The 23,305-nt window shown below is 52.0% G+C and overlaps 6 protein-coding genes across 9 annotated transcripts; 4 read left to right on the top strand and 2 right to left on the bottom strand.

Moving 5' to 3' along the window:
- Positions 1-635: 635 nt before the first annotated feature.
- On the bottom strand, positions 636-2,433 carry PV06_11507 (uncharacterized protein; the record flags this gene model as incomplete). The annotated part of the gene is made up of 2 exons (XM_016413197.1): positions 636-2,063; positions 2,173-2,433. 2 exons carry the CDS (start codon positions 2,431-2,433, stop codon positions 636-638), a joined length of 1,689 nt encoding a protein of 562 aa, XP_016256429.1.
- A 448-nt stretch (positions 2,434-2,881) lies between these two features.
- PV06_11506 lies at positions 2,882-5,371 on the top strand. 2 transcript variants are annotated; one of them, XM_016413196.1, is made up of 4 exons: positions 2,882-3,298; positions 3,354-3,402; positions 3,459-4,684; positions 4,735-5,371. In XM_016413196.1, the coding sequence occupies exons 1-3, from the start codon at positions 3,080-3,082 to the stop codon at positions 4,682-4,684; spliced, it is 1,494 nt and encodes a 497-aa protein (XP_016256428.1). In that variant the 5' UTR covers positions 2,882-3,079; the 3' UTR covers positions 4,735-5,371. The 2 variants fall into 2 exon arrangements, with proteins under 2 accessions (XP_016256428.1, XP_016256427.1); XM_016413195.1 differs by having other exon boundaries at positions 3,459-5,371.
- A 181-nt stretch (positions 5,372-5,552) lies between these two features.
- On the top strand, positions 5,553-5,983 carry PV06_11505. 3 transcript variants are annotated; one of them, XM_016413193.1, is made up of 2 exons: positions 5,553-5,836; positions 5,961-5,983. In XM_016413193.1, the coding sequence occupies exons 1-2, from the start codon at positions 5,571-5,573 to the stop codon at positions 5,980-5,982; spliced, it is 288 nt and encodes a 95-aa protein (XP_016256425.1). In that variant the 5' UTR covers positions 5,553-5,570; the 3' UTR covers position 5,983. The 3 variants fall into 3 exon arrangements, with proteins under 3 accessions (XP_016256425.1, XP_016256426.1, XP_016256424.1); XM_016413194.1 differs by lacking the exon at positions 5,961-5,983 and adding an exon at positions 5,897-5,948; XM_016413192.1 differs by lacking the exon at positions 5,961-5,983 and having other exon boundaries at positions 5,553-5,948.
- A 4,965-nt stretch (positions 5,984-10,948) lies between these two features.
- Positions 10,949-15,888, bottom strand: PV06_11504 (uncharacterized protein). The gene has a single exon (XM_016413191.1). It carries the CDS (start codon positions 15,799-15,801, stop codon positions 11,434-11,436), a length of 4,368 nt encoding a protein of 1,455 aa, XP_016256423.1. The 5' UTR covers positions 15,802-15,888; the 3' UTR covers positions 10,949-11,433.
- A 2,742-nt stretch (positions 15,889-18,630) lies between these two features.
- PV06_11503 (uncharacterized protein) lies at positions 18,631-19,929 on the top strand (the record flags this gene model as incomplete). Its single annotated transcript, XM_016413190.1, has 2 exons — positions 18,631-19,251; positions 19,387-19,929. The coding sequence occupies 2 exons, from the start codon at positions 18,631-18,633 to the stop codon at positions 19,927-19,929; spliced, it is 1,164 nt and encodes a 387-aa protein (XP_016256422.1).
- Positions 19,930-21,042: 1,113 nt separating this feature from the next.
- On the top strand, positions 21,043-23,228 carry PV06_11502 (uncharacterized protein; the record flags this gene model as incomplete). The annotated part of the gene is made up of 3 exons (XM_016413189.1): positions 21,043-22,610; positions 22,679-23,027; positions 23,072-23,228. The coding sequence occupies exons 1-3, from the start codon at positions 21,242-21,244 to the stop codon at positions 23,226-23,228; spliced, it is 1,875 nt and encodes a 624-aa protein (XP_016256421.1). The 5' UTR covers positions 21,043-21,241.
- Between the last annotated feature and the right edge of the window lie 77 nt (positions 23,229-23,305).

Below are 23,305 nucleotides of genomic sequence, written 5' to 3'. Positions count from 1 at the left end.
TGCTGGTCTTTTTCGCTTGCCCCGTAGAAAGTTGAAATCTGGGGTGACTTAAAACGGCGCATACGAGTTGGTCGGCACCTAAGCTGACGAGCGATACGTGGAAGTACCAAGGTGCTCGGCCTTGGTCCTCAAGTTGGTCTTTTCGTCCTTCTTTCCTAGCTTCTGGGGCTACACGACGTTTATTGTACCTCGGTTGGCTGTATTAGGCGTGTCGGCGATTGCTCTAGCTTACGGATGCAGATATTTTCACTTCGGACACCGGGAGAGTTTGTGATGACCCATCGTTCACGGCCTTGAAGCTAGCAGGAGGAAGTTAGGCATTTCGGAAACCACGCGGGAAATTAGAGGAGTGCACAGCCGTATCCGCAAGCTGGAGACTTTTCCAAGTTCGACTGGAGGCTTTAATTGCGTGGCCTAAATGTGGCTTGGACAATGTATAGGGACGAAAGGGACATGGTGGTTCGTGAAGACGACCGAGGAATCTGACTCCTGGAAGCCTTGTGCAGTGTTTATTGGACAACTTCGACGGAACGCACGTAACCGCGGTCTTATCAGGAGTTCTCACTATCGCCTTAACCAAAATCAATGTCCGTAAGCAAGGCCTCCTTTTTCTGATGGAAGCTGTCTTGAATGAATCATACGACGATTTCTGTCATGAGATCTGCAGGCCACTTTGCTTTATCCCGCCCGTTCCCCCTAACTCCAACGTTGTAGCCCAATTTTACTTCTCCGTCAGGAAAGTAAATGGCGGGTTTGACGCAATGGACATCCACCCCAAGGATGCCGCTGTGCCGGATTTCGAAAAAGTCTTCCCGTATAGCGCCCTTCTCGCGGAGGAACCTGAGCGTCCTCGTCGCGGTCTTCTCCATGCCGTGCTGGGCTCGAAATCCAAGTCCGCCAGTGCTTTCCAAAAGCTCTTTCCACACGTCGTTCGGGTAGGCGCCACAATCGCGGGCGAGAAATTGGTTGTAATAGTTCAGGGCCAGGTCCACTTGGTAGCTCCCACCCTTTTCACCTCGTTGAATGAGCGCAGAGATGATGGCGATGGCACCCACCAGGCCCGTCGAGTAGTCCGCAGCCGGGAACATGGGAGAAACTGGTTCGTCGTCGGCGAGTCCGAGCGCCTGGCCATACCCATGAGAGATGCCCGTGTAGGCATCCGAGACGGGTTGCCAGCCCGGCCGATGGCTAGATGGTCCATACCATCCATAGCAATTCAGCCGGACGGACACAATACCTCGGTCGCGATGACCCAGCATGTCGATGATGTCGGTGAACGAGAAGCCGAACTTGTCCAGCGCGCCTGGGCGATAGCCGTTGATCACGACATCGGCCTCTAACACAAGATCCCGCAGGGTTCGACGTCCCTCGGCGGTCGTAAGGTCCACGTACGCACACCATTTCCCCCAGTTCAGGTCGAGATGCAGGGAGGGTATGTCTGGAATATCCGGGGAATTGATGTGGATGACAGAAGCTCCAAGCTCGGCCAGACAACGGCACACCGACGGTCCTGCAATGATCCGTGCTAACTCAATGATCTTCAGACCCGGCAATGGTCGTGCAACCGACGTCTGTTGTGTTGACGGCCACCACGATGGCTGCTGAAACTTGGAGGGGACATGTCTCAATTCGAAGAGGCCGACATGAGCGTTTGCCTGGCCCTGTTCAGATCGTGCATATTCGTCGAAACTGTTGCATATGTCCCCGCATTCGCCAGCGTCAGCGATCATGCCACGCACCTGGCTGGACGGGAGCTTTGATAGTTTTTCCCTGTAAATCGCCTGGGCTTCCTCGGCCGAGGCTGCTAGGTGATCATGTAGAAGGCCGAGCACGTCCAGGACACCATCTGGGTTCAAAGAACCGTGGAGTTTAAACCATCTCCCATCTGCGCATTTGTAGATGCACGAGCTGGCCGCACGGTATGGGGTGGCCGATCTCTCGAACCTGTCAGTGTTGACAATGTACTTCGTAAGCTTCGTAGGATCATGGGTCGCGTCGACATTTGCCCCTGCGGGTCCACAGTCCACAGGAACATGGACATCGGGAAGAGCAGTGTGTGGTCCCTGGAGAGAAGTTAGTAAGCACGGCCAAACTGACCAGGCAAGACGAGCTGCCTCACGTGTTAATCTCTATCTTGGCGGATGCGACGCTGTACCTTTTCTCTAAAAGCACGTTGACCAGCGCAGCCTCAAGTGCGTGAAGCGCAGCCAAAGACTCGCCAACCCTCCAATTCATTGGTAAGCTTGTTTTGTCACTTCCCACGAAGCGCACTTTCTTCGCCATTCGGCCAACCTCTGATGGTAGTAGTGAGAAAATCGAAGGATGGCCTAAGAGCTTCTTATTGAAGAGTAGTTCAGCTTCGCGAGGGACCGAGTACCCGCTCGACCGGGCGTCTCCAGCACAGTGGACGGGATCAGTATGCAGACAAGACATGTTCTGGCAAGGACAGCTGGGTTGACCTTAATAAGCCGATCTCCAAAGTCGTCACAGTTGCAGAAAGGAAAGGAAGAGAAGGAGCATAAAACGCGACGGCCATGATGATGATAACTTCTTCTCTGAAAGTGCCTGGCCGAGACAGCCGGTCATACAAATCGACCATACACACTATCGGATGAACTACTTTATCTTGTCTTGCTCATAAAATTAGCTAATTGCTCACCGGGGATGCGGTATGGCCCCCCACACCGAAAGTTCCAGCCGAGGCGGGCAGTACATCTCCGCGTCCAATGAGGCAAAAGCGCCTCGAGACGGGGTGGACAAGTTGAAGAACAAGTGTTAATCCAGAGCACTGTTCGACAATTCCAGACCTTCCAATACCACCAAAGTTTATCAAGCCCGGATGAAAAAGCTTCCGTGGGTGGAGGTATTCCATATTTGCCGACGTATCCGGAGTGTCCCCGTGATCTCCAGGAAAATACAAGGCCCCTGGACCCCAGTTACAAATATCGCCAGCGTCGGCAACGTTCAAGACCAGTGTTATTGAGTACTTTGGTCGTTAAATCACCCAGATATTCCTGTCTTCACTCCTAAATACTCTCTTCTTCAGCTCTGCAGAGTGTCGAGGACCTCCCTCGTGCACATGTCATCCACCAACACAACCATCAATATGAAGGATGAAAAAGTGGCTCTTGAAAACTTGGGAGACGTGGAAGACGGCGAGTCCGTTAGCAACCGAACCCATATCGTAAAGCTCGAAAAACAGGTGGTGAGGAGGTTGGACATCGTTGTCATGCCCACGGTGATCGTCCTGTATCTTCTCGCATATATCGATCGTGCCAACATTGGAAATGCACGACTGGTACGATGCCCTCTCGAGACTTTCTCCCGATACTTGCTGACGTGTGTTCATGTAGGCTGGTCTTCAAAAAGACCTCCACATGACCGATTTACAGTACAAGACGGGTGAGCGTCCACGCCGCGACGCCTCTCACGCTTGTTCGCTAACTCCCCATTTTCAGCGGTGACGGTGACTTATATTCCGTTAATGTTGGTCGACATCCCGACCAACTTGCTCCTTAAGAAGATCGGTGCCGGAAAAATGTTGCCGATCCTGTCCATCACCTGGGGCCTGATCACCTTGTTGCAATCTCAGGTTACCAGCTTCGGCGGCCTCGTCACGGTTCGCTTCTTTCTGGGGCTCGTGGAAGGTGGTCTGTTTCCGGGCATGCTGTTATACCTCTCGTCTTTCTATTGTCGTGCAGAGCTACAAGTCCGGATAACGCTCTTCTTCGCTGCAGTCATCTTGAGCGGCGCCTTCTCTGGCCTCTTGGCCGCCGCAATCCAGCAGATGGATGGACTGCGTGGGCTCCGTGGCTGGCAGTGGATCTTCCTGTTGGAAGGCCTGCTCACTATTTGCTGCGGCATGGTGGGAATTTTTGTCCTGCCAAGCACTCCATCCAAGGTGCTCACGTTCAAAAAGGAACATGTCGACTATTGCCATCACCGTTTGGAGCTGGATTCAAACCTTTTCGACAAGGAGCACATCACCGTGAAGGCGGTTCTTTCGATATTCAAGGACTCCAACTTTCTGATCGCCCTGCCTTTCTACTTCGCCTCTGGTTCCCTGGGTCTGGGTCTTTCAGTCTTCCTGCCAACCATTGTTGCCGCTCTCGGATACAGCTCGACCAACACACAGCTGTTGACCGTCCCACCATACACGATGGCATTCATTGCCGCTGTCATCACCTCATTTATATCGGACCGCTATCGCCAACGTGGCCTGTCCGCCTTCACCGCTGGTCTCGTGGCGCTCGCCGGCGGGGTGATCCTCTACTGCGGCCGGGGCTTTGGAGTTCGCTACACCGGTACCTGCCTCCTTGTCATAGGCACATACACTTTTGCGCCGTGCACGCTCGCTTGGTTGCCTAACAACATCGCCGGCCATGCACGGCGCGCCACGGCGCTGGCTACATTGGCCATGCTAACCTCTGCAGGTGGCCTGGCCAGCACGTGGATTTATCCCACTAGCTCAGCTCCCTATTTTGCTTTTGCTGCCAGATTCAACATCGCACTCATTTGCATCATGGATACCTGCGTTCTTTTATTGCTGCTGAGGCTACGGTCCCAGAATCGTCGAAAAGAGGAGAAGCCCAGTGAATTGCTGCGAGGATTGGAGCACCTGAGCGAGGAGGAGCAGTTTGTTGTGCTAGGAGATCATCATCCGAACTACAGATACACCTACTAGGTAACCCCGGATGAGAGTAATTCGTGAGCCCTGGGCTGACCTATCCACAGATTTGACTTGAAAAGGTAGACGCGGGAACAGAGGCTTCCGTCATCATTTAACACCGGAGCCTAGTCGCCTCGAGCCTGCTCTCCCTTGGATCTCGCGCACACCAAACAACCCGATTGAAGCGACTTCACAGTCTCAATTTATTAAACATCGGGTCTCTCGCCATCAAAGAAGCTCTCCGACACCAATTCTCGAAGCTATTGATCAATTTGCGAAAGGGACGCAGGGAATTATGCACCAAATTACCCTCCTTAAGTCCGAGGTCAATGCACTTCGAGAGGAGAATGCGCTACTTAGTCGTCGACGACGAGCAAAAAAGATACGTCTTCGCGAGGGAGGGAGCACGACTCTCGCTGATGGCCAGGTATACAGGCTCAGAATCAAGTAGCTATCCAGATGAAGCAGGAAATGCAGCGAAATCGTGCTCAAAAGCCTCGGACGGAAACGAAGCCGAGGACCTGTGGAGTCTGCGGAAAGGCAGGCCACAATGCAAGAACCTGTCAGATAGTTAACTTATCCTCTGAGGAAGAGGACTCAGAGTAGTTTGGAATGACTAAAGAAGTTGTGGTTAAGTCAAGTCGTGAAAAGTGATGGTGGTTCGGGCGAGGTGGCCCCCTCGCTTGTCTGGCCCACTCGCTTATCACCTACCGTTATATAAATAAGTAGTTATCGACCTCTTAGTTATGGCGGGCAGACTCGTCAATTCAGCCTATTTGACCCTGACTAGTGCCTATTCCTGCACCCCACCGACATCCACTACGCTGGTAAAAAATAGTATTCGCCACGCATTCCTATTAAGACTTCATTTGCGCTATTCCTTGGAGACTTCCAGTAACTTATGTCGTCCGATAGCCTCGATAAGTTCGACGCAGGCATTCCTGGTCATAATAAAGAGAAACCCCGGAAAACGTCCGGACATTCAGGTGTGCTTATGCATCTCTTCGGCCAACCTTCCTCAATAGCGACAAATTGGCCCCCCGTGATGGACTACATCCTCGGTTCAACCAAGCTATGTCTGCCGAGAAACCCTACCATCTCCCATTCCTGCGATGTCATTCCACCGTTCATTTACAGTATAGAAATCGTGGCATTTCTGACAATATGGTACTGTAATACAAATTCCATGCCCTCATACAAGCCTACTTGAACCACTCACATCAGTAGGGCTCCGAAATGAATAAATGAATATGAATGTTGAAGATCCCGGTGGCTGAAACGGTGTGACAAGGATGGGGAACTTGTGCATATAAGAGAGTCATCCCGCCTGAAAAGGATAATCCTTACAACCAACAATACTATCACTTGCTTCAACAGGTTATGAGCCCGGATTCGCATACAGCAAACAACTGAACATTACCTACAGCTAAGCTTCCGCTCCAAGTGATAGTTCTATCAACTGAATGATCTGCTAATCCACATTATTTAGGAACTCTAGAAGAGACGCCGAAAGAGAAAGGACGTGAAGTCTCTGAGGGAAACGAGATGGATGAACTCCTTTCTCCTGAGCGTTGCTCACAGTGTCACAGATATTCACCACAGTGTCACAGACGCGCATCACAGCGTTGCAAATGCGTATCACAGTGTCATGGATGTCCATCACAGTGTCACAGACGCGCATCACAGTGTTGCAGATATCCATCAGTGTCGCAGATCCTCGGTGGTGGCGAATCCAAATCAGACCAAAACGAACGGAACGGAATCCAAGTTATACGCCATTGTTCAACAATATCTGCCATAAGGGCGGACGCACTGATGCCACATCCGGCAGCGGATCCTCGAGTTGATTCCAGGCCACCACCTCAGCCATCTCGGAGGAAAACAGCACGAAAATCTCTACATTCCTGCACGGACGACGAGCTTAACCTTCTTTCGCACCTTCGGCACCTTCGTCGCTGGCCCTTCAAACGAATCCAGAAGTCTTATTTCCCATCACTATCATCAAGTGCACTCTTAGGAGCCTACTGGCGCCTGTCCGCCGAAGACCGTGTACGCCGAGCATCAATAGTCACTGTTCCAGTTGCCACCCTTCGCAATATTAAAAGGGACCGTCGCAGCGTCTCTCACACTCAGCCCACGTGTCTAAGCCTTGAACAGAGGCCAAGCCATCTTCATTCTCTTATTGCTTGTCCACTCTCCCAGTCAGGAAGCAGCGCTGAAACCTCCATCTCATCTTCGTCAAGTCGTGAGACGGGAGATCGCCAAGTAATATCCGGCGACAGCAATATAAAGCGCTACAACCTTCGACCAAACACGCCAACAACCTTCCTGGAGGGGAAGCCACGGTGCCTAGTTGATCGTCTCCGTTTCCCTCACTTCTTCGAGTCGTACAACTATCACCTGAAACGGCACGGGTTGCCCGACAGTGACTACGCTCCTCCATCCCACACCCCTACACCGGATTCATCCGATAGTAGCCCTTCCGTCGTTTCCAGCGCTCAGGACGAAGCCGAAGAGGGGAATATGCCATGGAACTCCTCCGCATCGATGTGGCCGGGCCATTTGACGAGGGCCTGGACGGAAGTCGTTATTGGCTCACCATCGTCGACGACTTCACGGGGTGGATAGAAATTCCCCCCATCCCACGACGACACGAATTTGTCATCGAGTCGGTCCGCTTCTTCCTCGACCACAACGAACGCCCGGAACGGAAATGTCGGCGAATACGTCTCGACCGGATCCCGGAGCAAGTGGGAGAAGAAATGAAGTTCATGTTCTTCTCAAGAGCCATCCAAGCTGAAGTCACCGGGGTGGACCAACACCAGCAGAACGGAGTGGCAGAAAGAGCCCATAAGACAATTTCCGATCGAGTTGGACCGACGCTGGCGCATGCCAGACTAACATCCAAATTCTGGCCCGAGATTGCTCGAACAGCGGCCTTCCTTTCTAATCGATCCCCGTCGTCCAAGCTCAACATGACGCCGTATCAAGCTTGGTACGGCGACAAGCCTGACCTTTCACGGCTCAGAGTGATCGGATCTAGGGGGAATACTAAATCCCACCCAAGCAAAGAAAGAAGCTGACGGAACCAAGAACGAGGCCATGTTTTCTGCTCGGATACGAAGGAAACACGAACTACCGTGTCCTACTGGAAGACGGCAGAATCATTGGGACGCTGAACGCTGAATTTCATGAAGTCCTTCACACTCCCTCCACACAGACGAGAGAAGATGTGGGAGCGAAACAAGACGACTCACCTAGGGCAACGGCTGCTGCCGCAGGGGGGAGTGAGACGGTGGGAATACTAAACCAACCGTCGGTAAGTATATGGCACGCATCCGTGCCCGCCTCTGGACTGCAAACGTCCATGGCGCCACAAGCACAAACAATGCCTCTACGGAGTAACGATCATGTGCAAGAGCAAATGTCTCAATCGAGTGACGAGAACTCGCAGCCACCCGTTGCTGAACCAGGAGACAGAACCTTGTCGCCCACACGGAGTGACGATATCTTCGGACCATCCTCCGATGCCCGGCAAGTCCATGTCCGAGGGAATGACTCACCACCCGGCGGCGACCAGCAACAAGACGATGCTCAGCAAGATCAAATCTCAAGAGAATGGCGACAATATCCAGAACTCCAACTTGATCGCCCAGAACACATCGTGCGACAAGAAGTATTAGAACGTCATCCTGAACTCAGGCTTCGGCCTGCGGAGGCCATTATCCAGGATATATCTGATGATAGTGCGGAAGAACTCGCATTGATCAACGTACCTGAAAGCAACGTCATCCCGACTTTCTTGATCATGGCAGCGAGAGAAACGGAGCCCTTGGAGCCAAAGACCCTTCGGCAAGCAAAGAATGATCCAAGCTGGCCTGAATGGGTGAATGGAATGGTGGACGAAGTTCGTTCACTGAAACAAAACAGAACATGGGAGCTCGCTGATCCTCCCGAGAAACGTCGTGTTCTCAGTGGAAAGTGGGTGTTCCGACTCAAATGAGGACCCCATGGCGAAGTCGTCCGCCACAAGTGCCGATGGGTGGTGAGGGGCTTCACACAAGAAGAAGGCGTCGACTATAACGAAACATTCGCCTTCGTGGTGAAGCCGATGAGCTACAAAGCTCTGTTCGCAACCGCCGCGGCTTTAGATCTCGAGATCGAACAAATGGACGTCAAGACCGCATTCTTGTATGGCGATATCGACCACGAGATCTATATCGAACAGCCTCACCACATGACCGATGGCACACCGAGGGTCTGCAAGCTTCGAAAGGCACTCTACGGCCTGAAACACTTGAAGCTCAGAACTGGGAGACAAGTGTGATGTTTCATTCGAACAATCTATGAGGGTATGGAAGTTACTTATAGTCACAGCCAGTGCAACAACTGCCTGGTAGGCAGTTGCCACTAGTTGCGATGCTGCCTACAGCGAGCATCACGTGATCTGGGATCCAACTGAAACAAGCACCGCGTATCTGGTACCAAACCCTGACCAACTTCTTACGCAGCCTCGGTTTCGAACCTATCAACGCGGATTTCGGAATATTTGTACGGAGCAACGTGTACCTGGCAGAATACGTCGACGACCTCTTGATCATTGGGCCCAGCATCGCCGAGATAAGGAGGATTAAGTGGAGCCTAAGAAACCGGTTCCAAATGACAGATCTAGGACCGTGCAGCTACTACCTGGGTATGTCCATCCGACGAGATCGACAGAACCGAGTACTCTATCTGAGTCAAGAAGCCTACATCCACCAAGTTCTCCTTCAGTTCGGAATGGACGATTGCGCACCAGTCAGCACGCCCGTAGAGACTTCACCTCTGCCAGACCACAGACCAGAATATACCTGCCCGGCGGAGCAGAGAATCGAGTGCCAACGCATGATCGGATCTCTAATGTATATCATGCTCGGAGCCCGAGGAGACATCGCAAACGCCGTCTCGACCGCAAGCTGGTACCTGGCCAACCCGGGACCACAACATATGAAACTGGCTCGTCGAATTCTCCGATATCTCAAGGGCACAAGGACTCTCCGACTGACATATAAGGGTCACCTCCAAATGTTGAGAGGTTTCACAGATACAGACTGGGCTGGCTGTCGTGACACCAGACGATCGACCGCCGGTTATCTCTTCAACATCGGAAGTGGAGCGATCAGCTGGCAATCCGAGCGCCAGAGTGTCGTTGCCTTATCAACCTGTGAAGCTGAGTTCATGGGACAGACACAAGCAACGAAGGAAGCGATCTGGTTGAGAAAACTCCTCCATGAACTCAACATGAGGCAAGGAAAAGCCGCAACGATCATCTGCGGCGACAATCAAGGAGCCATCGCGCTGTCCTCGAATCCTCAGTACCACTCACGTACCAAGCACATGGACTCACATGGACATCCAACGCAAGTGGCAGGGGGAGGTTGACGGCTCTGGAGCAGTTGAACTGAAGTATACTCCAACTACAGATCAGATCCCCGATGAACTCACCAAGCCTCTTCCACGAGACAGATTTGAATGGTTTCGGAAAGGGCTAGGCATCGAGTAGTCCTCACTGATCGTCGATCCGGGCTAAGAGCGGACACTCGGGCAACTTTTCCTTTCCTTTTCGTTCAAGTGGCCTTTGAAATTTTAACAGGGCCTGTCAGCACCGTGATCGATAGTCGCTGGCACTCTCCTAGAGAAGATAGCCATCGAGTAGGAGTGTTGAAGATCCCGGTGGCTGAAACGGTATGACAGGGATTAGGAGCTTGTGTACAGAGTATATAAGATAAGTCATCCCGCTTCCACAGGAAGAAAAAAGGATAATCTTTAACAATAAACGATACTATCACTTGCTTCAACAGCGAAATAAGCTATATTCGTATTCATTTATTCATTTCGGAGCTCTACTCTTCGGGACCTCGTCCCACCTATACTTCCCACTTGCCAAGAAACCCTACGTGAAGCGACACCCTAGGTGGAGCGAAACGTAACACTTCTCTTTCTTATGCTTTGAGTTCTGTGACTAGAGTAATTAGATAGGAAGACCTATTTTTATTGTGTTATCACTTTGCCTATTCTACACGCCGCTCCTGATACCTTGCCTGGCCGAATGTCTTTCTAAACTGTCGCATACCTGGCCTAACTATAGGGTGGTGGCGGTGGCGGTGGAAGGCAGTGATATCCAATACATCTACCTTAGGCACAACAATTTGATCTCTACTCTACTCGACGATGACAGGGCAACCGAGGTGTCGTCGCCGGCAAGCGCCAGCGACTAGAGATGTTCAACCTTAATCGGCGGTGAATCTGGTGCATGTAATGATTGTGTGAGAAAAAGTGGGCTAGGGTGTTTGAGCGTAGATTTAACTTCGAGGATGCTATAGGGCCTCAACTTCGGTCTTGAAGTCCCCAGCTCTGGATGAGCAAAACCTTCGCTCTATTACGCCTTCCTCCACGAGACCGAATGTTAATTACACTTTGAATTGACTTGAGAACGCAGGTCGATATTATCCATGTTTGTACACCCCCAAAATTTTCTTCTATCGAGTCCGCCTGCCGCTTCTTGAGGGTACCATTTTCAGCAAGTTCCAAGTTCGTCAATGATGCTCGGGAAAGTTGTATGGGTGGTGGAGTCGATATGGGTTGGAAAGAGCGACCTATGTTCAGCCTTCTTGGCATGGAGGAAATCCGCCTACGAAAGCGGCGGTATCAGCCGCCCAACTCAGCGGGGAAGTTCCCGCGAACCTAGGATCAAGGTTGTCTTGTTTGTTTCGTCTCAAATTGCTTCACTCAGCTTTCTTGCTGGTTTTGGTCCGTAGTTTCATGCAGACGTAGACAAGGATGTAGCTGCTGAAGGCGTAGATGACGCAGATGCCGGCGTCCTGCCAGCCGTAGTAGTAGTTTTTGATGTTTAGCGTATCCAAGTAGTCACTGCCACGCGTATATTGACAGACACGGCAACCGGACGTTGCTTCCGGATTGGTCAAATTCATCCGGGACCCCATGCCCAGTCGGTAGTCGGCGAGATAGTCAGCGCAGGTCTGATTGGCATTGGGCGTGTCGAACACGGCGAACTCGCGTTCGGAACAGTGGACGGGCTTGTCGAAGATGGTGAAGGTGAGCAGGGAGCCCATCAGGAACGTGAAGGGGTTCAGATAGTACATCCAGTAGCGCCAAAATGTTTGGATCTGGTTGTATGGCATGAGGACGCCGCAGAAGGAGGTCAGCATGGAGATCAGGAATGGATTGATCAAGGATGCCGCCACCGCGTTCGGAGCATACGCGGCGACGAATTGCCCCATCCCCGTGTAGATGAACTCGTAGACGAGCATGACGAAGAAGACGGCACCAGCCTTATCAGCGTCCGAGGGGAAGCCGACGGTATAGTAGAAGCAGACAAAGTAGAACACCGCGCAGATGATCAGGTACGGGATCTCGGAGACGATGAGGCCGGTGACGAACGCGATCCAGCTGTACATTTTGGATTTCTTCTCCCGGGCGTCGTATATGTCACGGCGAGAAATGAACAAAGGTTGCAGCTGCGCGATGACGCCGGGCGCAACGAAGATGAAGTTGAAATTAGAAAACAAGGCCAGCTGTAGGTCATTGACCGAATTGCCAATCATCCAGAACGAGAAGCCGTTGAACAGCGCAGACCCTACATGCAGCGCGATCTTGTTGTTGACGTACTCCAGATTGCGGAAGAGAGCGAGATTCATTCGGTGGGTGACAAGCTTGGTTTGCGTCCACAAAGTCGTGGCGAATTCACTATCGTCGACGACGGTGGCGGGCGGCTTGGAGGCTGCATCCTCGATCATGGCATCGAGCTCGCGAGTGACGGCTTGACATTCAGGAGACGCGAGCCAGACCTCGTTCCAATCGTGGCCCCTGGACAGGTGACCGGAGACGACGTCGATCATGTGCTCGGCAGGATTGGCATCCGGTGGACAAGGGGCGCCATTGCGACCAAAATAATCCCGAATCGTCTTTCCATTCTCGCCGATGTCGCCAAAATAGACCGTTTTGCCGCCCTTGGCCAACAGTAACAACGTGTCGAACTGAGCAAAGAGCTGGGCGCTCGGTTGGTGAATAGTGCACAGCACAGCTTGTCCGGCGGCGGCCAGTTTTTTCAGGAAACGGAGAGTATTGAAGGCTGCTTGTCCATCCAGGCCTGATGTGGGCTCGTCGAGGAAGATGAGGGTGCTCGGCTTAGCCACCAGTTCGACGCCAATGGTCACCCGTTTTCTTTGCTCGACACTCAGACCGGCACCAGGGCGACCGATGAGGGAGTTCTCCAAATCATGCAGTTCGAGCAAGTCGATGACGGTATCCACATACTTCAATTTCTCCACCTCAGGGGTGTCACGACTTTGGCGGAGAAGAGCGGAGAATTCCAGTGCTTCTCTCACGGTCGCATACGGCTCGTGCACATCCAGCTGCTCACAGTATCCCGCAGAGCGCTGGAACGAGATCGGGAGAGGACGGCCATCGACCAGGATGGAACCGCGGATGGTGCCATCCGTCTTGCGCTGGGCGAGCACGTCCATGAGGGTCGTCTTGCCCGCCCCCGACGAGCCCATCAATGCGCCCAGCATGCCCGGTTTCACCCACCCTTGGACGCCATCCAGAAGGAGCCGATCGCCAGAGGGCGTTTTCACTGTGTAGGAGAGATTCTTCCAGGTGAAGATCGAGGTGTTTCGGACCAAGTCGAGACCACCGTTGTTCTTGTCCACCTCGCTGGCAGAGCTGTCGACGTTGGAGCTCTTTTCTCTCGACTGAGACTCTTCGTCTTGTGGGCTGAGAATTCTTTTCTGCTGGAGGCGTTCACGGGGGATCAAAAGGACACCTCCACCCATCGCTGTGTTGTGCCATCGGGTGGTGAAAAAGATGGTCAGACCCGCAAAAAGAGCCCACCACGCCCAAAGAATACCAAAGTTCCTCCAGACGTTCGAGCTGGAATAGGACAGCGACCTCAGGTACTGTTCACCCGTCACGGACGTCGCTCCAACCGACGCACCACCGATCCCTGCACAGGCCGCAAAAGCGCTGTTGGTGTAGCCCGGGCCCGACGGGATCAGATTGTTTCGGACGCATGCGATGACACGGCCTTTGAACTCATTGCCCATCAAAGCGGAGAATGCGTATGCCAAGGGGTCTATCCAGTAGATCCAGACGAACCAATCATACATTCCACCTTTGGGAATCATGTAGCCGGAATACATGATCAATGCCCCGACCAGAAAGCCGGAGACCTTTGATGCATCGTCGAAATTACTGAAAGAAGCTCCCACCAGTCGAAACATGGCTGTCATGCACATGGACACGGCGAATAAAACAATCCAAAACGTGAAGAATGACCCGGCTGACATCTGTAAGCCCACCATGAAGTAAATGATGAGCGACCAGACAGTAATCTGACACAGAATTACGGGGATGTCGGCCGAAATCTGGGCGATGCAGAAAGCTGCAGGGTGGTAAAAGGCAAAATCTTTGTGCTTGGCGAGTACAGCTCGACCAGAAAAACTGTCCGTCACTTCGGACATGGCCATCAGACCGAAGGCGAGGATGGAGATGAAGAGGGCACCTCCTTTCGAGAACAGGCCCGCCGAAGTGTCCGGCGCATCGTAGAAGAGACTCCCGGTGACAAGGCCCAGAATCAGGATGGTCATGTTCTTGACCGCAAAGGTGGCCTTGTCACCCCATATGATTTGGTATTGGCGAATGATTGCGTTTCTGGTCTGGATCTTGAAGGGTACGGTAAATGGCGAACTCTTCGGCTGCTCCTTGGCCTTCTCGTTCGTCACGCTTTCCTTGAATTTTGTGGTTGCGACTTGAGTGGTCTCGGTGTCGGGAAAATCGTACTCAAGACTCATTTGGCGATTGATTTCGGACTGAAGGTAGATATCACGGAGGCTGGTAGCATCTTTTGGGAAGGTCATCCGGCATTCTTCTCGCACGGCGCGTTCAGTGGGGACCGTCACGCCGGTGAGAAAGTCGGCCACGTTGGCCCCGTTGTCACAAATGAAGCCGAGCTTCTCCATGAAAGGCCGTGCCTCCTTCGTGGGTCCGTAATAGATCTGCTTGCCTTCATCAAGCACGAGGACCTTGTCAAACAAGTTGTAGATTCCATTGCCTGCCTGGTACAGCGTAGCGATTGTGGTCAATTTCAGGATGTCAGTCATGGCCCGGACGGCTTTCGTCCATTCGAGTGCCGTGGATGCATCGAGCCCACGGGTGCTGTTGTCCCAACAAAATACACTGGCTCGGCTCGCCAGACACTCGATGATCGATATCCTTTTTCGCTCGCCGCCTGAAACACCTCGGATGTACTCGTTCCCGACTTTGGTGTCGTTCGTGTGCTCGATGCCCATCGAGGCCAGTAAGAAATCTTTGAAGTATTGCTGATAAGCTTCTGGGCTTCGCAATTTATCCGGACGGTTGGCCGAGACCTTCATCCGGGTGGCAAAGTCCATCGTCTGCGAGACAGTGAGAGAAGGGAAGAATATCTCCTCTTCTGTGTTGATGACAATTTGCGCCCGGTATTTGGCCGCCTCAGCTGGTGTCATCGAGCCAAAGCGGACGTTGCCTTTGACCTCCCTGTACCCACCTCTTTTGTTTGCCAGCATCTTGAGCAGCGTTGTGCATCCAGCGCCGGGCCGACCGAGCACCAACAACATCTCCCCTGGCTTCACACAACCGTGAGAGTCATCCAGGATGGTGCGCAGGGACTGTGGAGCACGGCTGTCTCTTATTTTTTGAGGGATATTAAACTGTGACAACGCATTCTCATGGACGGCCGCGTCCATACCGAGCCCGCGGACGGTCAAATGCTGCCAGGTCACACCCAGCGCCCGGTCGGCCTCTTCTTTATCGTTCTCCTGCCCGTGGGCGAGTTTGAACTGTTCGGCCAGAGCCCATTGCTCTGCATTTTGAGCAAAGGGTTCCTGGTCTTCTTGGGCCTCGGTGTCGTACATCTCCCTTTCAGCGCGTTGAGACCAAGTCGACTCGTGGGACAACATTCGCCATAGGGCTTGACCAATCGTGTCCGAAGTCGACCGACGATGCGATACCTGGGATGCCCTCGAGTAGTGTGAGTTGGTTCTATCGAGCTGAGCGCTCTGACGAGCAATTTCTTCCCTCGTTACTGAATCCATGATAAGCACCGCGAGTGTCACTCTCAGTTCCCAGTTCCGGTCTTGCACGCTATCTCACGCCAGGGTGAAGCCTGGTTCGGATTCGGAGCTACAACGAGGGTTGCTGAATTTGTAGAAGAACACGTGGAAAGGCGCCCCTTTTGTAGAGATCTCGTTATCCGGCTATTGCGAGAGCCTGATTTTAAAGTCTCTCAATGGGTCCGTCTCATTTCCTCTGTTTAGGCCGGCCCTCAGGTATAGTACTTCTATTGGTGACGTCGCAAGTGGGGATGTTTCGGTTCGGTTTTCTAAATTAGCGATTCCGTGCGTCTATTTTAACAAAGTTCTCCCCTACGTATCTTGAGCGGCACATTACACGGCAATTCATGGCCAAAATTGTGAGATTCAGTGGCTACAGTGCTCCAGGAACGCGCCTCACGGATCTCGGGATCACTGGCGGACCGTACGGAGGTGTTCACAAAATTTCCGTCGCAACGCGAGTCTTTAGGTTTCGCCTTCAGTGCTTGGGTTAGGCGCTCATCAGCGTCCTCTTGATAAGTTGTCGAACAAGCACTCAAGAGGGTTGGGTTAATTCTGAGCACTGCCTGGATTGCTCATATTCGCCAACCCTCCTAATCGTCCTAATCATCGCTGGGGCGCCCTAGCAACTCGTCCTGTGTAGGCATGCTCGTAAATGCTCTACTCACCTGCTCTCTCTATGCTTCCGACTTGACAATACAAAGACATGATAGTCAAAGACTTATCTCCAGCTGGTCCGTGTTTTTAGTTAGGCAACAGGTCCACCAAAACAACTTTTGAGCCGCTGTATCACAAGCTTTGCTACAGCCAAAGACAACAACCAAGAGAACATAGGAAATGACTTCGTGATGGTGGATTATATGTTGACAGGTTATGTTTTTGTTCTATCTTTGTTCTCCTCTTCATGATCATGGTCAGATTGTACGTCTGTCGGAGATGGAAGGCCGACCGACTACCTCTTCGTGCGAAGCAGTGACCACATTGAGGCAGACCAAATTTCAACTCTTTACAATCGGTCTAGACGCGGCCTGGTTGACAGTCTTCAGATACGTCCCTCGAATCATCGAGCTGGTAGGAGGATGATTCAATCCCATCATGCATGATGAACATCATGCATGATGAAACTGAATCCATCGTCCTAGAAGGGTTGTGAGTGTCGACCGGAAGTCTCGTCACTTCTTTCCTAAAAGTACTCTCTAGAATGACTGCAATTGCCGTAACTGTGCAGTCTATATTGCATCCCAGGTGCGCTTTCCCAAGGCTTGTGTCCCGAGGGAAGTCAATGTTGACTTCCAACCCCGGCAAATCGTCCCTAGGTCCTTCGATGGGTAACCTCCAGACTTACAATCGTACCAGATTAGGAGAATAAAATGCTGCCATACTCTGTCACCATGAAGCCTGCGTCAGTCGCCGCTACAGCTTTCTGGGCTGATAGTGCACGATTACTTGGTCAAACTGTTTCTTTGGTCAAGAATGACTAGTGCAAAAAGCCAACGAGTCCAAACATATGGCTTACTTACAGCCGAGAAACTGTGCTCGCCATTAGCTAGTCTTGTGATGAGAGGATATTTCAGTCCAGCATTGCGTAGTATCAACAAAAGATCAACCGCGGCAATGAAACAACTCAGATACACAACACACAGTACGACAGGTTTGGCCTCACAAACAGAGCGAGTCCAAAGCATAGAGGCGACTTGAGACTGTGACTTGACTTCCTTTGTTGGGCCATGGTTCTCCCTCGTCGCACATTGCACTCCAAAGCCCATGTGGCTCACAAGACTGTGACAAGCATTGACGCCTGGAGACTAATCGCCGCTGTCCAATTGTACTGTACAATGTATGGAAGTTTCGGTCGTCAATCACTTGTAGGCTTGGGGGCTTTACCCTCATGGGTCAACTGTTCGCTGACTCAGCGGGAACTCTAAGTAGCCTTGCCCGAAACGCATGGGCCAACCGTATCCGAGGTTGGCATAAATCAGTCTCCCCTGTTGAAAGGAAAGTTTACCAGAAGTCGAGGAAGACTGCCCTTCCCGCGGAACTTAAGTTGAGATGCAATTATTCCCTGGCCCACCTTAAAGGCCCAAAAATATCTTGTTGCCATTTCAGAGGATAATAAACCACAAAGAAACGCAGTGATGCAGAGCTAGGCAAGTTTCATGCGTCTGTGGTGTTACTGGAAACGATTCAAAGCATCGGCGGCAGATAGCGAAGACCAACCTACCGTTAAAGTTCCCTTCATCGAAGGCTTTTGAGCACAAGCTCGGTCAGGGGATAGCGTTTACTGCTTTTCTCCGATGTTCGCGAAATTGTACTGAGACTGCAGACATGTTTCACTCGACTTCAGCTTCTGCTGAAAGTGGCAATCGAAGTGTTCCAGCACGGCATGCATGTGATGCATGCCATCGTAGAAAGGCAAACACTTCCTCCAACACAAGCATATTACGGTAATGGCCACCAAATTTCGAGTTACTGACTTTTTATAGATTAAATGTGATAATGCGACGCCTCAATGTGACTGGTGTCGCCATCATGGAAAGTCTTGTACCTTTACCCGAGCATACAGCTCGAGACAAAGGCAGAATCGAGCAAGGTGAGCAGATTCATCCCGTAAACCGATATAACCGTCGAAACGAGGCTAATCCTCAACTTCTGGCCGTAAAAGCAAGTTGAGGGAATCCAATCTCATACGGCGACTGGAGCGTATGGAATTAATCCTGTCGGAAAGTCTCCAAAAGGGGGCTAGTAAGTAATTCGCCATCCTCCGGAATGTTCAGCGTCGCTCACTGTCACCAAGGACCAGTCAAGCAGAACATGACAAAGTCGAACCCAACTTCCCACTCGGCAAAGCAGAGTTCAAATGATAACAACTCGTCACCGCCTCAGACGGCAAACATTGGGTATTTATCACTGTCTGCCTACAACCTCGGTGATATCAACCTCTTCCATGGCGTACCGTTCTTATCGCACAAGGGCCAAACATGGGTTGGATTTCGTAGGGAGACTGTTAACTCGGAGGATGCAGATCATAAGGCGCCTGAGCCTCTTTGGTCCAGTCAGCACCATGTATTCAACGCCGAAACCCTGCGGCAGGGAGCGAGGAGGGAGTTGCCACCCCGCAACGTTCTCGAAACTCGCCTCGCACTTTATCAACAGTCTCAATTTTCCAGCTATCTACCACTCATTGATCCGGTATTGTTTGCCAGGACTGTTGAAGAGGCGTACAAAGACAGCCATCCGGAATCAAGCGCAGCTTTACCGGCGAAAGCATGTGTCTTTGCATTTCTTGCCCTTGGATCACTAGTGAGCGACCGAGGAGAAAACCCTTCGACCTCTCCGCATATCGAGGGCTGCGACATCGCTGGTCAATCGCTCATACCTGGTCTGTTGGAGGCACGGCCGAGCATTGAGACTGTTGATGCCCTCGTGATGATGGTAAGTGGCCCAATCTTTCTACGACCGCCGTTACTAGCCTCCTCTCCAGTCCATACACAGCTGCAATTCGCTATTACAGCTGAAGATATGCTGCGGGACTCTCTCCACACGTGCTAACGAACCCCCTCCTATTAGGTAGTACATCGATTCAGCTGTGGAGACATCCATATGGCCGATATCTTACTGTCGCTTTTGTCCCGATTCATTTTCATGTTGGGTGCAAACCTCTATCCGGGTCGAGAGGTTGATGGACTTCCTGACGATTCCCCTTCCCTCGAAATTCGAACAACTCTCCATCTGCGTGAGCTTTTCTGGGTTTGCTACACGCTAGACATGGACATCACATTTCGTACAGGCCGGCCGCCATGCCTGAATGACTCCTCCTGCGATCTAACACTGCCACTTCATTACCTAAAGCAAATCTCGCCAAATCTCACGATTGGTTGGCGTTTTCCAGGCGACTTACGGCTGAGCATTATCAAGTCCAAAACCTACGAAATACTCTACTCGCCGCATTCTATGAAAGCTTCCGACGCGGAAATTCTGGAAAATATCCGAATCCTTGATGATATGCTGGAGAAGTGGAGGTTGTCGACCAAGCCTTTCGTTCCCAGAAAGCCTCGCAAACGGCTCAAAGTCCACCAGAGTGGAAATTCCAGCTTTTTTAATCTCACTTGAGTATTACCACTGCATGACCACGATTCACCAGGCGATCAGTCGCTGCTCAAACTGGACTCACAATGCTCGACTTGTCGACGGCTTGATGTCCAGCATTGGAGTTGCTCTGCACGCCAGTCGCTCGATGCTTTGCTCTTTGTTTTCTAGAGTGCAAATTCTCATGCTACATCTCTTCTGGTAAGCATCCGAGGCTCTGCAGTCCGTCAGCCATAAGTTAGACGGCTCGGTATCGATGCTATGGGCTTTGTCAAACTCTCAATCCTCCCGTCCTTGGCTGTTGTACTGGAACTACTGCTGATTCCCTGCCTCATTTCTCTAGGGTAATTCTATTCTACCCGTTGTCAGCTATGCTGATCCTCATGTGCAACATCCTTCTAGATCCGTCGAGTCACACAGCCAAAGCAGATCTAAAGATCCTCGGCGAATTTTTGGTCTTCATGAAAGAAAACTTCTTTAGTGGTTATAGGGTGTCCGAGAGTCAGATGCTACACGCGAAGCACGTCTACAGGACTGCTGAAGAACTCGTTCACATCGTGCAAATGGTGGTCCTATCGAATGGTCAGGTAGGATTCTGAGAGCTGAAGACAGCATTCGTGTCTCTTGCGGCTGCAACTTCCAGGCTCGAAAGCGAATCCAGTCGTCGGTAGCACCAGCCCAACCACCTTAATAAATATCATCGAACGATACCATAGCTCTCGCAAGCCTGGAACAATATTCAACAGCACATCTTCAATGTGGCTAGAAGTCCTTCCAACCACGCGCATTCTGAAGCCTTTTGCGGCACATGTTACCTTGACAGCCCTGGTCACTCCGTCACCGCTGGTACAATGCCCTGGAAGAAAACCACCAACTTCATTCCCATATTTCTGATCTTGGTACCTCGATATTCGAATGCAGGACTGAAGATAGTAATTACGTGATATTCAATGCGGGTGTGAAAGCCGAGTCAACCAGAAGGGTCACCACGTGACAAGGTCAGTTGCATCAGTAAAAATTAGCTGTGATCAGATTGGGTAGCACTGAGCTCTACTGGTGACGTAGGAGCACGGAGATATATACACGCGGTCATTTTGTAGCTTTGCTACATAGTCAACTTCGTTCACAATCACTGCCATCCGTTTTGTGCATACCGATCACTAGAGCTCCGAAATGAATAAATGAATACGAATATAGCTTATATTCATGAAAACACCACCCACAGCTCAGAACAAATTTTTGAAAACGCGTAAATTACTCTAGTTCTCTTCGTCAACCTACTTTATCTTAGGCCAGTATCACGAGTGACGCGTCCAAAACGCGTGATTTCGTGGTAATGGCACCGAGATGGCCGCAGGTAAACAATGGTCCCGAAAACATCAACGAGCATGCCACATACCTTAGAGAAGCAAGTCACCAATTGCAGGCCGCGGATAAGGGCAGGGCCAATCAAATACCCTGGAATGTAGTTCAACCGTACATTGCATCCACCGTGGCGCTCATCAGGAAGGTGCTTCAGCAGCCGTCGATGAGCGCCGTTCTCCAGCAGATTCAAGATGCGGCTAAGGGGATTGAGGTCATTCGAAGAGACATCACCGTCGTTAAAGGCTCCGTAGGACTCGGCACCACACCATTGAACATTGCGAACTTCACCGGCGGCAAGACTGCTACGCCATCATGGGCGCAGGTTGCGGCACAGGCCAAAGGCGCCATGTTGCCGCCACCGCCACCACCAATCCAACAAAGCCCACACGCCTACAAGACCTCGGCCCCAGTCACCGCATACAGAGATCGGGTTGTCACGGTCAGGCTGAAGGACCAGAGTTTTGTTCAACGGTACCGAAGCCATCCAGTTGCTTGGACACGACAACAAGTACAAGCCTCAATACGGCAGAACACCCCCTCCAACTCGGTTAATGTGGTAGCGGCGTACCAGCTCAAAAGCGGAGATATCCAGATATTCACCAGCACGACCACGGAAGCCAGACAACTCAAAGAGCACAAAGGCTGGCTGAAAGGTCTAGGGGAGCAAGCTGAACTCATCATGCCGACCTACGGTGTCATTGTCCACGGCATCCCGACCAATTCGATCAGCATCAAAGATCAGAAAGCCACCATCCAACACATGCTGGCAGACAACTACGCAGTGATCTCTTGCGCCGAGATCAGCTACGTGGGGTGGCTGACCAAGGAAGCCAGCCTCAAACGGGCGTCCTCGATCGTCGTCGAATTCACCGACCCAGAAATGGCCAACGCCATCATTTACGCTGGCATGGCATGGGATGGCCACATCCACCAATGCCAACTCTACGACCGCGCCTGCAGGGTGGAACAGTGCTTCCGTTGCTACCATTATGGTCATATCGCCACTCAATGTAACGCATCCCAGACATGCGGCTATTGTGCGGAGCTACACGAGTCCAGACACTGTAAACAGAAGGGACTGGAAGGGTTTGTACCGCGCTGTACGGTGTGCAAAGGTGCCCACACCGCATGGAGCAATGCCTGCCCAGCCAGAAAGAAGGACTTAGAGAGAGTGGAACAAGCCAAGCAGATCCGGAGCATCTATTGGCATGTCCCTGCCAAAGCGAACACCACGCGACCGAGAACAGACAACACAACCAGCAGCAGCACCGTCCGGGAGGCCGCTCAACCGAGAGATCCTTGCCCGGCTTCACCCATTCCGGCTCAAGCGACGACCAGGGGTCAGGCGAATCCACTGAGACCGTGACCGCGCAAACTGAGCGTCAGGCACTCTTATCTCCCATTACAGGGCAGGCAACTGCGTTGACAGGAGCGCCCGAGGCAGCCCAGGGACCTCACGAAGTCATTGCGACACAAACGCCGGAAATTCCAGCCGGCGGAGAGGAGTGGACAACGCCAGCGACACAGCAAGAGCCCGCACAACAACAGCCAGATCTGCCAATCGACCCACGACTCAGGCAAACAGAGGAGGATTTTGCCCTAGTTCAAGCATCCCAGGGCAACGCAGCTCGACTATCCACGCAGCGGATGGACGCCCCGAACGAGGCGTTTGAAATGCAGGACACCGGTGCCTGGCTCGACAACATATTCAACGACAACGAGGACGTGTGGATACCGGACACGGCACATGCTGAATTGTCACCACTTACTTCGCTAGCGACTGACCCATACATAGCGGCAGGGAGGACGTTCAAGGGGTGCAGGTGCCCGACACACCAGCACCTGTACGACGACTGGCCCACACGCGATGTGGAACTAACCATCGCCAAATGCATGACAATATGTGTATACTGTGGGGTCGACTACCAGAGAGCGACGACACTACGGCTGCATCTTAAGTGTGCCAAGCACGCTCAAGACAACATCAGCATCGTGCGAGGGACCCAGGGAAGAGGGAGCTCCGCCACTCCATCGT

Source organism: Exophiala oligosperma (assembly GCF_000835515.1).
Source record: "Exophiala oligosperma strain CBS 72588 unplaced genomic scaffold supercont1.37, whole genome shotgun sequence".
In the NCBI taxonomy this organism is placed as follows: Eukaryota; Fungi; Ascomycota; class Eurotiomycetes; order Chaetothyriales; family Herpotrichiellaceae; genus Exophiala; species Exophiala oligosperma.
Note: the sequence above shows the minus strand (reverse complement) of the source record. Positions and strands in the feature narration are given on the sequence as shown.